The sequence below is a fragment of the Schistocerca gregaria genome, chromosome X (genome assembly GCF_023897955.1).
Source record: "Schistocerca gregaria isolate iqSchGreg1 chromosome X, iqSchGreg1.2, whole genome shotgun sequence".
NCBI lineage: Eukaryota > Metazoa > Arthropoda > Insecta > Orthoptera > Acrididae > Schistocerca > Schistocerca gregaria.
Window position 1 is genome coordinate 408,613,106 of NC_064931.1, and position 14,501 is coordinate 408,627,606.

At 44.5% G+C, this 14,501-nt stretch overlaps 1 protein-coding gene across 3 annotated transcripts in view; it reads right to left on the reverse strand.

Moving 5' to 3' along the window:
* Positions 1–14,501, reverse strand: part of LOC126297755 (uncharacterized MFS-type transporter C09D4.1-like) — a 64,386-nt gene that overhangs the window by 37,960 nt on the left and 11,925 nt on the right. For 2 of the 3 annotated variants that reach the window (XM_049988928.1, XM_049988930.1), the window contains exons 2-3: positions 6,272–6,502; positions 2,144–2,285 (exon numbers count right to left, since the gene is read on the reverse strand). In XM_049988928.1, coding sequence (XP_049844885.1) covers positions 2,144–2,285; positions 6,272–6,502 — 373 coding nt within the window. The remainder of the gene's footprint in view (positions 1–2,143; positions 2,286–6,271; positions 6,503–14,501) is intronic. The other variant, XM_049988929.1, reaches the window with a different exon arrangement.

Sequence of the window (14,501 nt, forward strand, 5' to 3'; positions counted from 1 at the left end):
GACACTAATATCTATTTCGCTCATCTTGTCAGTGGTAGGGGAATGAAATTGGAGCAGTATTCCTGGGTTTTCGTTTGTTAAGGAATATTTGTCAGTGGGGTTATGGTTTTTTGCTTTTGTCTTGCTACTTTCGTTTAGTTCCTGTCTCGTCGTTGAGTGAGTGGAGTTTTATAGCACTACCAGCCTTTACGTACTACCAGAATTTGAGTTTTGTGTCAGATCTTCCGACAATATTGTGCTGCAGCAGTCGTTGAAGGCTTCACGCATTGTTCTCTCTACAGCCACGCGCTTTTCATCTATAGCACTACACCTGGTTTTATTCCCATTTATTCCAATGCTAAAAACGTGCCGATTTCTTGCTATATCATAATCTCCTGCTATATCCAGTCACTCGTCGATCAGTCTGGTGTGCGTAGTCGAAGACAGCAAAAGAAAAGTTGACGTTTTAAAATTCGAGTTTAAGAAATCATTCACCCAGGAGGATCATACAGATATACCACCCTTTGACCGTTGCACCAACTATCGCATGGACAAGATAGTAATAGGCATCCCTGGCGTAGAGTAGCAACTGAAAGAGTTGAAAATATATAAGTCAACAGGACGGGGCGTAGTCCTAATTCGGTTTTACAGTGAGTACTCTACGGCACTGGTCCCTTACGTAGCTTGCATTTATTGCGAATCTCTCGTCCTTCGCAAAGTCCCATGATTTAGAGGATTCCTGATATTCACGGTACACTCGTGAAATGGTCGTACGGGAAAAGCCCCACTTCATCACTACCTGGGTGGGGTGGGCATCTATTTGCTGTTGTTTGCTGATGATGCTGTGGTGTACGAGAATGTGTCGAAGTTGAGTAACTATAGAAGGATGCAGGATAACTCCCAGAATTTCTATTTAGTCTGATGAATATCTGCTTGCCCTCAGTGTAGAGAAATGTAAGTTAACGCTAATGAGCAGGGAAAATAATCCTGTAATATTCGAACACAGCATTTTTGGTGTGCTGCTTGACACTTCACATAGATCAAATATCTAGACGTACCGTTGCAGAGCGATGCGAAAAGGAACGGGCATTTAAGTATCGTAGCAGGTAAGGCGAACGGTCGGAATTAAGGTTCAGAGATAAGAAATAAAAACTTTGAGGATTTATTATGATATTATTATCTTCCAAGATCAATGCAACGGAAAGGATGGTATCGGGAAAAAGGTTATAAGATAAATATCAACAAAAGTAAAACAAATGTAATAGAACCAAACGAAGTAAGGCAGGCGATGCTGAGAAAATTTGATTAGGAAATGAGACATGAGTTTCACAATTTTGGCAACATAATAATTGACCATGGCCCAAGTACAGAGTATAGAAAATGCAGATTAGTAATTGCAAGAAATGTATTACTAGACTAGAAACATGTGTTTACATCGAATATAAAGTTAATTGTTAGGAATTCTTTCCGGAAGGTTTCTGCTGGAGTGTAGCGTTGTGCGGAAGTGAAACGTAGACGCTGAACAGTTCAGACGAGAAGAGAATAGAAGTTTTTGAAATGTGAGGCTATAGAAGCATGACTAAGATTACATGTATGCGTCTGATAACTGATGAAGAGATATTATTCGAATCGGAGAGAGAATTATTTTGAGGCATAGCTTGAATAAAAGAAAGGGATCGGTTGACAGGACACATTCTGAGTCATCAAGTAATCGTCGGTTTGGTAATGGAGAAAAGTGTGTGTTGGGGGGTTGGGGGGGGGGGGGGGGGATGAGTGGTGAGAGCGCAGGGGAGTGGCGGGAAGGGGAGTTAAATATTCTAGGAGGAGAGTAAGGCTTGACTGCAGTCGGCAGATTCAGACTGATCTAGGTTGCGCCAGTTAATCAGAGATGAAAAGGATTGTACAGCACAGGCTACTGCAGCTGCATAAAATAAGTATTCGGACTGAAGACCAAACCAACATCAATATGCAAGAGTTTCAGCTCTCAACAATGTATTTTCACGTCAATTACCAAGGACAAAAATATCAAGTGAGAAATTTCCGGAGGAAGGGCGACAAAGTTACAGAGGCAAAACAAAGATTAAATGTGCCATTAGATGAAACTGTTAAAATAATACAATAAAGGATATATGTTAGAGTGTTTACAACATGAAGTTCCACTCACAGAACAAAATGAGTAGCAGGATAGCGGTTGCTGCTACGGCCACGCCGTAGGCAGACACTCGGAGATCGTGCCCTATGTCCTCAATGTTCTCGTGGTCCCGCACCAGCAGAGGATTCACCAGCAAGCTTGTAGCCACCCCTATCTGAAACACGAGGCATATTTCCAGTTTCCAGAGCTTTGGCAGGTTGCATTCATTATATGAGATAAGGCCTAAAAGTACCTGTGGACTAGGTGTTACTCCAGCCACACAGGCTGTGTGTGAACAATATAGGTGGTAGTAAAGATTGTAGCAGCACGGCAAGAGATGCATGGTTGATTCTGTCCACTTCACTGCTCATCGGAGTCAACCTCTATATACTACATCGACGTCTTCTCCAACAACGGTGCAGCTGCAGCCTATGCTAAGATTTGTGGTAACGCACAGTGCGACACTCACAAATAACGATGTTAAATAATCACTTATCTCTTTGTTTGTTATTCAAAGAATAATCAACATCTACTTTAATAGGATACAATCTCTGTTTACAGTAGCCTACTGTTAAAATGTATTACAAGAAATTCCCCGACCACTATATACCACACAGTAAGTTATCTATTATGGCAAAATATACCGCTTGTAGCCTCTCATATCCATCAACAGTTATTGTAAAAAGTCACTAATCTTCAAGCAAAATCTCCGTTGGCGTGTATGAAGGCAATTTATACCTTCAGGACAATCATAAATATCTTTTCTGATAGAGCAATGTAGGCAGTCTTAGGGTATTTTTATTTGTTTTAAAATATGATAGTATATATGTGAAACAAAATAAATACGTTATGAGTATGAAAACTGAGTTGCTCCCGGCGTATAAAACGTTGGAACAACTTACGGGGATTCAGACGCGTGATTTCTTCGGCAACAACTGATATTTCGACAGATGAACACAGCGTCATTTTCAAGAAACAAATGCAACGAGAGAGCGCTGTGCAAGGAAACGTAAGCCCTTAGCAGGTGAGGTAATACTTACCAAAAAACCGTTATACGGCATGTGCCGAAAGACAAAAGACACGTACGCACGCACGCACAGAGAGGGAGTGGACGATAATACGGAAACATTACAAAAACAACATATTCCGATGCCTAGTACGGTACATGAAAACATCGCTGGCGTTCAAAACAGATTCCAGTCGTCGGGATATGGTTAATTACACGTCCTATAAGGTTTTCAAGGGAATCTTATACCGTTCTTAAGGCAAATTAATGGCAAGTTAAGCTAACGATGATAGAAGTGGGTAGCGATCACGCAGCTTTCAAAAATGGCTCATATGGCTCTGAGCACTATGGGACTTAACATCTGAGGTCATCAGTCCCCTAGAACTACTTAAACCTAACTAACCTAAGGACATCACACACATCTATGCCCGAGGCAGGATTCGAACCAGCGACCGTAGCAGCAGCTAGGTTCGGACTGAAGCGCCTTGAACCGCTCGGCCACAGCGGCCGGCACGCATCCTAACTCCATAGCAGATGACATGGGTTTAATAATATTGCGAGCTGTGTGAACAGGGGCCCTGTCATCTTGGAACACAGCGTCACTGGTGGGAAACTAATATTGTACAGAAGTAAAGGTACTGGCAGAAATAAAGGTGTGAGGTCAGAGCGTGAGTCGTGCTTGGGTAGCTCAGTTGGTAGAGCACTTGCCCACGAAAGGCAAAGGTTCCGAGTTCGAGTCTAGGTCCGGCACACAGTTTTAATCTGCCACGAAGTTTCATATCAGCGCGCACTCCGCTGCAGAGTGAAAATCTCATTCTGGAAATATTGTACAGTGGGATGGGCCTGCTCAGCCAATGCGGTCACATAATCCTTGGCGGTAAGCGACCTTACAAAAATGTTCAAATGTGTGTGAAATCTTATGGTACTTGACTGCTAAGGTCCCTAAGCTTACACACTATTTAACCTAAATTATCCTAAGGACAAACACACACACCCATCACCGAGGGAGGACTCGAACCTCCGCCGGGACCAGCCGCACAGTCCATGATTGCTACGCCTGAGACCTATCGGCTAATCCCGCGCGGCGCGCCCTTACAGAACAACCGTGGGACCCATGTAATACAACGATATGTCTGCACAAATCATCACCCAGCCTCTTCCATGTTTCACTCTTGGGACATAAATTGGACCAGAAGTTGGAAGTAGTATGAAACAAGACTCATCTTACCAGATGACGTTCTTACATTGCCCCGTAGTCGAGGTTTTATGGCTGCCCCATCATAATTGTCTATCACGGGCATTTCCATCACTAGCGTGCAGTTTTGGAATCCAAGTCGCCCCCAATCCCCAGCTTCTTGAGCTCCCTTCGTGTTGTTTTGGTGCTAACAAAGTTCGCGAGTCCGATTTCAGTTCTGTAGTGAGTTTTTCCACTGTCGTCCTCTTATTTTTCGCGTCCGCAATTCGTGGTCTAGTGGATAGCGTTGCTATCTCTGGATTACAGGGTCCGGGATTCGATTCCCGGCCGGGTTGAGGATTTTCTCTGCCCGGGGACTCGGTGTTTGTGTTGTACTCATCACTTCATCATCATTTGTACTGAGGATAGATTCGACTGTGTGCAAAAGTTGGACTTTGTAAGGGCGCTGATGACCGCGCAATTGAGCCCCCCCCCCCCCCTCCCCCACTTTCATCTTGTTTTTGGCCACAATTCTCACCAATCACCTTCCTTTACAGTCATTCAAGTCAGTTGCTCGTCGGACTTATGAATTAACCAATGATGTTTTTCCGCTCTCCCTGCACACTGAATAAATCTTCTTTGCAGTGCCTCTTCGAACACAAGACACTTCGACTTGCTTGGTTACGGAAGCACCCACCAAACGACCACCAACAGTTTGCCACGTTTGGATACACTTAGCTCGGACATAATGCACTCACACCACACAGAATACTGTTCTGACCAGACTGGCACGTGTATTGTGGACACTGCACAGGTGCCGTTTGTTGTCAAATGCAACAGCGTGATCTGCGGGTTTTCCTAGCATCTGCATTTGTGTTCAAACATGAATTTCTCGCAGTGTTCTCGTTTTTTGGCCAACCCCTTACACATACACACACCGAAAACAACTGACGCTAAAACAGAACCAAATAGCATTACCTTTCCCTTCTGCTGTGTAGCCAGATAGAGAGCAGGTCAAACAACATAGGGATAGAGTTAATCCTACTTGCTCACTCGTTGTGTGCTGGCATTAGTTGTTAACGGTGTGCATGTTGTCTTTCTGCATATGCCGTATTAGCCGGCCGAGGCGCTACAGTCTGAAACCGCGAAACCGCTACGGTCGCAGGTTCGAATTCTGCCTCGGGCATGGATGTTTGTGATGTCCTTAGGTTAGTTAGGTTTAGGTAGTTCTAAGTTCTAGGGGACTGATGACCTCAGAAGTTAAGTCTCATAGTGCTCAGAGCCATTTGAACCATTTTATGCCGTATTACGGTTCTCGGTCGGCGCAGTCCCGCGTACCGACGGTTAAATTTCTTCACACAGCGCTCTCTCTTTGCATGTGTCTTGGAAAATTATGGCGTGCCCTTATGTTGAAATAGCGGCAGTTACCGAAGACGTAACCCGGTCGCATTCCCGTAAGTACTTTTTACAAATTATTGGTAATTATGTAATTAATATTTCTTGTAATTTTACGTTTTTGATATATTTTAGATCACTATATGATGTGTGCACGTACCGACCAAAGCTCTTTAAAATAAATAAATCCAATGAGTTAGGTGGCCTGGACAAAAAATTAGGTCAAGAAAAGTTAGAATACAAGCACATTTCGGATGAATGTAACAAGATGTTAAATCTATGGTAAGTATCCCGCATTTCAAATAACGGGTACGTACAGCGACTTGTATGTACGACTTCATCCCAGTTCCTAAGATCTCGGATTAGAAATGAAGGAAGGAAGGAGGATTAGCTTTTAATGTCGAGTCTATGTCGTGATCATTAGGGACGGAACACATTCTCACCTTTTCAAAGTTACTAACGCGAAATTCGCCTTAAGCTATGTAGGAAAGATACGGAAAATCTGAATCCCCCTTAACCGGCGTCCTTTAGAATGCGAGTCCGGTGTCTTAGAACTGCGCCATTTCCGCTGTAAGGAGAGGTTTACCTGGTAGCCGAAGAAGCCGAGCGAACAGGCAGTGGACACCTCCTTGGGGCCGAACCAGATGAAGGCGAGCGCGGGAGGCACGGGCAGCATGAAGGCCTGGGCGATGGCTCCCAGCGTCTGGCCGGCGAACAGCAGCCAGAAACGTGCCACCGCCCCTGCCGCCTCCACAGCCTTGAGCCACGTGCCCGCCGCGTTTAGCGCAGATCCCACCGCCAGGCACAACCACAGACCCTGCAATCCATATGCAACTTCCAAAAGCAAAACCCCCCCGTATGACAGACTAACGTAGAGCTCTGTCTTTCAAGCTACAGTAACAATAGAGTTCATACTCCTCGCTCTAGAGCCTCAAGGGATGTCTACCGTCCGCCCTATCATCGTGCACCATGCAGCGTCTTGTAGATACGGTATGGAGGGACCTGTGGTCAGCACATCGCTCTCCCTGCCCTTTTTCCGACATTCCGACATTCCAGACATCTCTGCATCTCAGTCACGTTGTTCCTCAACTGGCATCATGAGGTTGAGCGAATCCTGTACCAATCCACCCACCAAGCGAAAAGCCTTGGCAGTCTGGGAATCAAAAGCTTGCCCTCACCTTGGTTGTCACCTACGCTGGCCACTCAGCTATGGAGGCGGACTTCCGTTGCCCTGAAGAAAAGGACAGAGAGAGAGAGAGAGAGAGAGAGAGAGAAGCACCCACGGCCAGCTGTCAATGTAAGTATATTCGAACATGTACACGCCATCGTCGCGTAGTTAAATTATTAGAGTTGAAATTATCCTGACAGACATTGCAACACTGTTGTTCATTGTTACTGTTGTTCCCATGCCCAGTAGGGGAATGTAAGGCGCATGAATAACGTCAAATATTGATTAAAAATAAATAAATGTCGTGTGACTACGGCCCCCGGTCAGGTAGACCGTTCGCCGGGTGCAAGTCTTTCGATTTGACGCCACTTCGGCGACTTGCGCTTCGATGGGGATGAAATGATGATGATTAGGACAACACAGCTCCCAGTCCCTGAGCGGAGAAAAGCTCCGACCCAGCCGGGAATCGAACCCGCGCCCTTAGGCTTGACATTCTGACGCTCTGACCACTGAGTTACTGGGGGCGGACAATATTGATTGATCACTATGGATAACATGGAAATGCCGTGTACTCGTATGAGACAGCGGACAGTGTTATCAGCTACTTGCAGAATTTGAAAGGGGCCTCGTTGTTGGTCCCCATTTGGCTAGCTGGTCGAATCGTGCAATATCCAGACTTCTGGAGCATCTGAAGGTAACAGCGGTCCGATGTTTGACTGCGTGGGAACTTGAGGGCAGGCATTTTCTTGTCAAGGTTCCAGTCGACCACCTCTGACTACCACAAGGAAGGATGACCGTATTGTGCACCAAGGATATAGTAACCCCTCCTCATGTGTCCCTAGAAACCCAAGAACAAGTAATGGACTCCTTGGAACATTCTGTCTTCCCGCTCTATTGATCGGAGACTATCAGTAGCCGGCCTAGGGAACTGCCGTCTCACAAGTAGGCTGCCATTAACACCACAACACACACGGTTGCAATTCGAATGACGCCATGACCGGGAAGTATGGACTGTTGATGAATGGCATTACACTGTGTTGATAGATTAACCGTGATTCTGTACTATCCCAAATAGCCACCGGTGGCGGGTATGGTGGCGACCTGATCTTGTTTCTCCAATGTTTAGAAGAGGGACAGCGGTTTTACTTCTGTCATCATGGTGTGGGGAGCCACCGGCTAGCAGTAATTGAGGGATTCCGAGCGGTCTAAGGCGCTACAGTTATGGACTGTGAGGCTGGACCCGGTGGAGGTTAGAGTCCTCCCTCGGGCATGGGTGTGTGTGTTTGTCCTTAGAATAATTTAGGTTAAGTAGTGTGTAAGCTTAGGGACTGATGACCTTAGCAGTTAAGTCCCATAAGATTTCACATACATTTGAACATTTTTGAATTGAGGGACTATGACACCACAACGGTACGTCATGGACATCCTGTGTGCTTATGTGTCATCTCTCATGTGACAGTATTGAGATGTGACTTTTCAACAGGACGATGTTCGTCCACATAAGAAATGTGTGGCTGTGGACGGTCTGCATGATGTTGAGGTACTCTAGTGGCCAGCAAGGTTCCCAGATCTGTGTCCGATACAACATGTGTGGGACAAGCGCCGACATCAACACCGTCCCAGTGCCACTTAAAATAGTTATGAGTCAGCTTGCCTCAGGAGAGGATACAACGGCTTTATGACAACCTTACCAATTGAATCAGTGCATGCGACGAAGTCAGAGAGGCTTCAATGTCATACTGGTAAGTGGGCTCATAATGCCAAGTTCTTGGAAAACCTGACTCGATTTTTCAATCACTGTAATAAAATTACAAACCTTCTTAACCTGTGAAGTTTCATTTCATTTCCTCCTCTTCTTCTTGGTGTATAACGTTTTTTATTTATTTCTTTATTTTTTCAGGCAGTGTACATTGAGCCCTCGTTAAGAGATTCCTTCATTTGATGTGACGTTTTCACAGTAAGCTTGATCGCCCCTTTGTGCTTACCGAAGAAACAAACATCTGGTGGCTCAAGCAAAGCAGCTCACGAGCAATGTACACGCTTCTTGGGAGAATGGTGCACGGGAGTCGCTTGTGAGCCACTCGGCTCGCAAATGCATACGCACCTTAGGAAGGAGGTCAGGTGACGAGAGTGGTGAAGAAATATATTGAGACGTGAATAATAAGTGCAATGGGGCGAGCGTGCGCGTTCAGTCAAGTGTTACTACAGTAGGGCGCCTTCAGGCGACAGCAGTCTCTTTGGGAAGTTGTATACTAGCTACAGCACTCATAAATGCAACAGAAACAAGTACCTGGCAAAGCGAACTGTAGACCTGACTAGCGACGTCGAGTTAATGCTCCAAAAACAGGGAGAGGAGACTGTTGCTGTGTACACACCAGCAGTCTTACACCTCATACTTCACACGCTTATAGTCCTATACTCTGCACAGCACGACACTGAGGCACTGACCAATACTTCTCGGATACTATCATTGTGACAAAATTTATTCAGAGTTTAATAAATATGAAACCATACTTCGTTTGAAGAAGCCACTGAATGCTTTAACTCTGATGCTTCATTATTCGTATAAATTTAATGCAATATTTTTTAAAACTATATCGCCTCGTTAATATGTGATGATTCTTTTTTTAGCATCTGTTCGAAGTAATTTTGAAGGCAGAATGACAAAAGCTGTAAAGTTTACGAACAGCTAGTATTCCTTTGTATTGTTCATGATATTATAGAATTCGCTGTCTAATAACACATTTATCCATAACGTAAATGGGGTACTTTTTGTGTGCCCTGTGTTCCTTGTTCTTTGCGGTAGATACTTGAATCATACTCCACTCATTACCGTGTCCTTCCTGTCGTAACATCGATTTATTCAGCTTTACCATAAGTACCTTTCTCGTCAGTATTGTCACTCCTTCCTCCTTATCTTCTTTAACCCATTTAACGACATTAGCAGAAAGCTGTCTCGAAGGCTCTTTCGCCATCACTTTACGTGCTTACACTAAAAGAATAACGAAGCATACCACTGAACCAGAATGTGACTGTATCTAGTCAGGCGACCAAGTTCGTTCCCGTTACGGCTGGGTCTTCGGTTCGCTTTGAAATGTAATAGAAAAATGGGATGTACACTATCCGTCCAAAATGTTTCGACGCTGATTTTATTCACGGCGTATAATTGACGTAAGTGCAGCAGCTATCGTGCCAGCTTAGACTAACAGCAGTAAACAGCAGATGTACATTCGACCAGTCAGTTGTAATCACGCAGTGTTAATTACTGGAAGTGCGGTCGTCGTGTGTCAACGTAGTTGCTAAAAAATTGCAGTGGAGCAAAAATGAAGTGTTCACAACGTACTCTAGACTGTCTTCAAGAAGAGGAAAGTGGGAGCGAAGTTTGTCACACACACCCTGACTCCCAAACAAAATCATCGACGCGTGGACTCATGCCGTGACTAGCCTGAACTGCAAATATCGGACAGTTCTTTCCTGGCAAAATTCATCACGGGTACAAGATGTGGTGTTATCAGTAAGAACCTACTGCAAAATGACGAAGTGCATAAATTCACATGAAGGATCAAAAACTTGGACAACATGAATAACAGTCAAGCCAGTATGACGCACCAATTGAACAACGTTCTGTGCGTTGTAATCAAAGTTGTGGGAAACTGTAGAACACTTCAGGCATTAATATCTTCTTAATTTTTCTCTTTTTTTAATCCAATCTCGAAACTTTCTGAACTGATGGGGTATTATTAAGTAATTGGAATTTTATTACTACTTCTACGAGGATTTACACACAACGAAATATTACATTTGGGATTAATTATGGCTCCTCAACAGTTCAGTATAGCAGTGTCGCGTAATCGAGCTTCATGTGCCTACGTAGTAGTGCAAGCAGCACGGTCGCGCCGCTGTCAGTATGCATCGTACAAGAACAGCGAGCTGTTATCCGCTCCTTTGTGGCCATTAAGGATGCGAAAATGACTGATTTAATGCGCGTGGAATTGAAACCCAGCAGAAAAAGCTCGATATAGTAAATATAGCTGAATTTTCTTTCAGCTTCTATAGGATGTCCCAAGCCTTTGCCATCAAAATGATACAGATGGTAGATTGCAACTGGAGTATTTTGAGGTAAGGAACCAATGGTAGGAAACGAATATTTCAGGGGTCCTACGTTTTCAGGGAGGTATACGCGTGAGGTATATGTTCGTAAAGCACTTATGTTTCATTACAACCAACGGTCTGCAGAGTGATGTTGGTAGCGACTCCTTGGATAGCAATCCAGAATCGTATTAGGTACTTCCACGGTGGAGTTCTACACTGTTCACACTGGTTGTCCAAGTCGTTACAGGAATTGCAGATATACATTTATTGTATGGCTTAGTGTGATGTAGACTCTAGAAAGTCAGACGAATTTGCAGGAAAACTGACAGTACCTTCCTGTCTGTCTACACTTTAGCTTAATTAATAGCCCATTCCTTAACAATTATTTCAACTGGTTCTGCTCGTGTGGCTAATTGAAATAAATAGATCATAGACGGATGCCATATGAATGTACTCCATAATTGTTCAGCAAGGGTAACCGCTCACGGTAACCAAAATTGTACTCACAGACGTGCTCTGGACCAAGGGCGTTCCTTCGATACTACTTTCAAGGTTGGGCAGTAATACTGCAACAGTGGATCGATTCCAGAGCTGCTAGCTCAGTGGCACCCAGCCTTTCTGAGATCATTACTTCTGAGTTCAGTCAAGTATTAGCTATCGACCCCCACCCCTGACCATCATCAACGTTAGGGCCTAAATAAACTTCAAAATGAAAATGAATTTTATTTGAAACCCTTTACTTTTGAAATGGCGAAAGATAAATTACATTTGGTGTCCACAAGTCTTAATTAAGCCATGAACTAATGAGGCAATGAGACAACTGGTGCTGGTAATACTTATTTCTAAGAATATTTTTTTATTAAATGATGAAGTAATTCTGAGCGCATCGTGAGTGCTACCTGCAAAGCCTCAGAAAATAAAGATAACTATCCTCAGTGTGGTTAGACACTTGTTACAAAACATGTTACTTCTGCATCACTCCTTTCTCTAGCGACAGTTGTTTCACCCAAAGCTTGCGTCCCTATTTAAAATCAATCAAGTTGTCCGCCTCTGTAGCGTAGCGGTAGCGTTACCGCTTACCACGGAGGGGGCCCGGGTTCGATTCATGGCACTGAACTGGGTGTTGTGTGTCCATCATCATTATCATCATCACTGACTCGCAAGTCGACGCTGTGGCGTCAACTAAAGAGGACTCGCAATACGGCAGCCGAACTCCCCCGCATGGGGCCTCCCGGCCAACAATGCCATACGATCATCTCTCTCTCATCCCATCTCATCTCATCAATCAAGTTAAAACTGGTGCTCTACATTTGGTGCACCCGACTGCAAATTGTTGATCATGTCGGCACCAATGACTCCAGCCCTCTGGGTTCAGAGGTCATCCTCAGTTCGTACAGGCGGTTGGCGGAATTGGTGAAGGCGGAAAGCCTCGCTCGCGGGGTGGAATCAGAGCTAACTATTTGTAGTATCGTTCCTAGAACCGATCGCGGTCCTCTGGTTTGGAGCCGAGTGGAAGGCTTAAACCAGAGGCTCAGACGATTCTGCGGAGAGCTGGGGTGCAAATTTCTCGACCTCAGCTATCGGGTGGAGAAATGTAGGGTTCCCCTGAATAGGTCAGGCGTACACTACACGCCGGAAGCGGCTACAAGGGTAGCGGAGTACGTGTGGAGTGCACATGGGGGTTTTTCAGGTTAGAGAATTCCCTCCCTAGGCCCGACAAGACGCCTCCTGAGACGCGCCAAGGTAGGAGTAGGCAAAATGCAACAGGGAATAACAATGTTAATGTGCTCATAGTAAACTGCAGGAGCGTCTATAGAAAGGTCCAAGAACTGCTCTCATTAATAAACGGTCACAACGCCCATATAGTACTAGGGACAGAAAGTTGGCTGAAACCAGTCGTAAACAGTAATGAAATCCTAAACTCAGATTGGAGTGTATACCGCAGAGACAGGCTGGACAGTGAAGGGGGAGGCGTGTTTATAGCGATAAGAAGTGCAATAGTATCGAAGGAAATTGACGGAGATCCGAAATGTGAAATGATTTGGGTGAAGGTCACGGTTAAAGCAGGCTCAGACATGGTAATTGGATGTCTGTATAGGCCCCCGGGCTCAGCCGCTGACAACAGCGGCTGAGCACCTGAAGAATAATTTGGAAAATATTTGGAGTAGATTCCCCCACCATGTTATAGTTCTGGGCGAGGATTTTAATTTGCCGGATATAGACTGGGAGACTTAAACTTTCATAACGGGTGGCAGGGACAAAGAATCCAGTGAAATTTTTTTAGGTGCTTTATCTGAAAACTACCTTGAGCAGTTAAACAGAGAACCGACTCGTGGCAATAACATATTAGACCTTCTGGTGACAAACAGACCCGAACTATCTGAAACAGTTAATGCAGAACAGGGAATCAGCGATCATAAAGCGGTTACTGCATCGATGATTTCAGCCGTAAATAGAAATATTAAAATGGGTAGGAAGATTTTTCTGTTTAGCAAAAGTGACAAAAAGCAGATTACAGAGTACCTGACGGCTCAACACACAAGTTTTGTCTCAAGTACAGATAGTGTTGAGGATCAGTGGACAAAGTTCAAAACCATTGTACAATATGCGTTGGATGAGTATGTGCCAAGCAAGATCGTAAGAGATGGAAAAGAGCCACCGTGGTACAACAACCGAGTTAGAAAACTGCTGCAGAAGCAAAGGAAACTTCACAGCAAATATAAACATAGCCAAAGCCTTGCAGACAAACAAAAATTACGCGAAGCGAAATGTAGTGTGAGGAGGGCTATGCGAGAGGCGTTCAATGAATTCGAAAGTAAAGTTCTATGTACTGACTTGGCAGAAAATCCTAAGAAATTTTGGTCTTATGTCAAAGCGGTAGGTGGATAAAAACAAAATGTCCAGACACTCTGTGAACAAAATGGTACTGAAACAGAGGATGACAGACTAAAGGCCGAAATACTAAATGTCTTCTTCCAAAGCTGTTTCACAGAGGAAGACTGCACTGTATTTATGTCAAAGCGGTAGGTGGATAAAAACAAAATGTCCAGACACTCTGTGAACAAAATGGTACTGAAACAGAGGATGACAGACTAAAGGCCGAAATACTAAATGTCTTCTTCCAAAGCTGTTTCACAGAGGAAGACTGCACTGTAGTTCCTTCTCTAGATAGACGCACAGATGACAAATTGGTAGATATCGAAATAGACGACAGAGGGATAGAGAAACAATTGAAATCGCTCAAAAGAGGAAAGGCCGCTGGACCTGATGGGATACCAGTTCGATTTTACACAGAGTACGCGAAGGAACTTGCCCCCCTTCGTGCAGCGGTGTACCGTAGGTCTCTAGAAGAGCGAAGAGTTCCAAAAGATTGCAAAAGGGCACAGGTCATCCCCGTTTTCAAGAAGGGACGTCGAACAGATGTGCAGAACTATAGACCTATATCTCTAACGGAGATCAGTTGTAGAATTTTGGAACATGTATTATGTTCGAGTATAATGACTTTTCTGGAGACTAGAAATCTAGTCTATAGGAATCAGCATGAGTTTCGACAAAG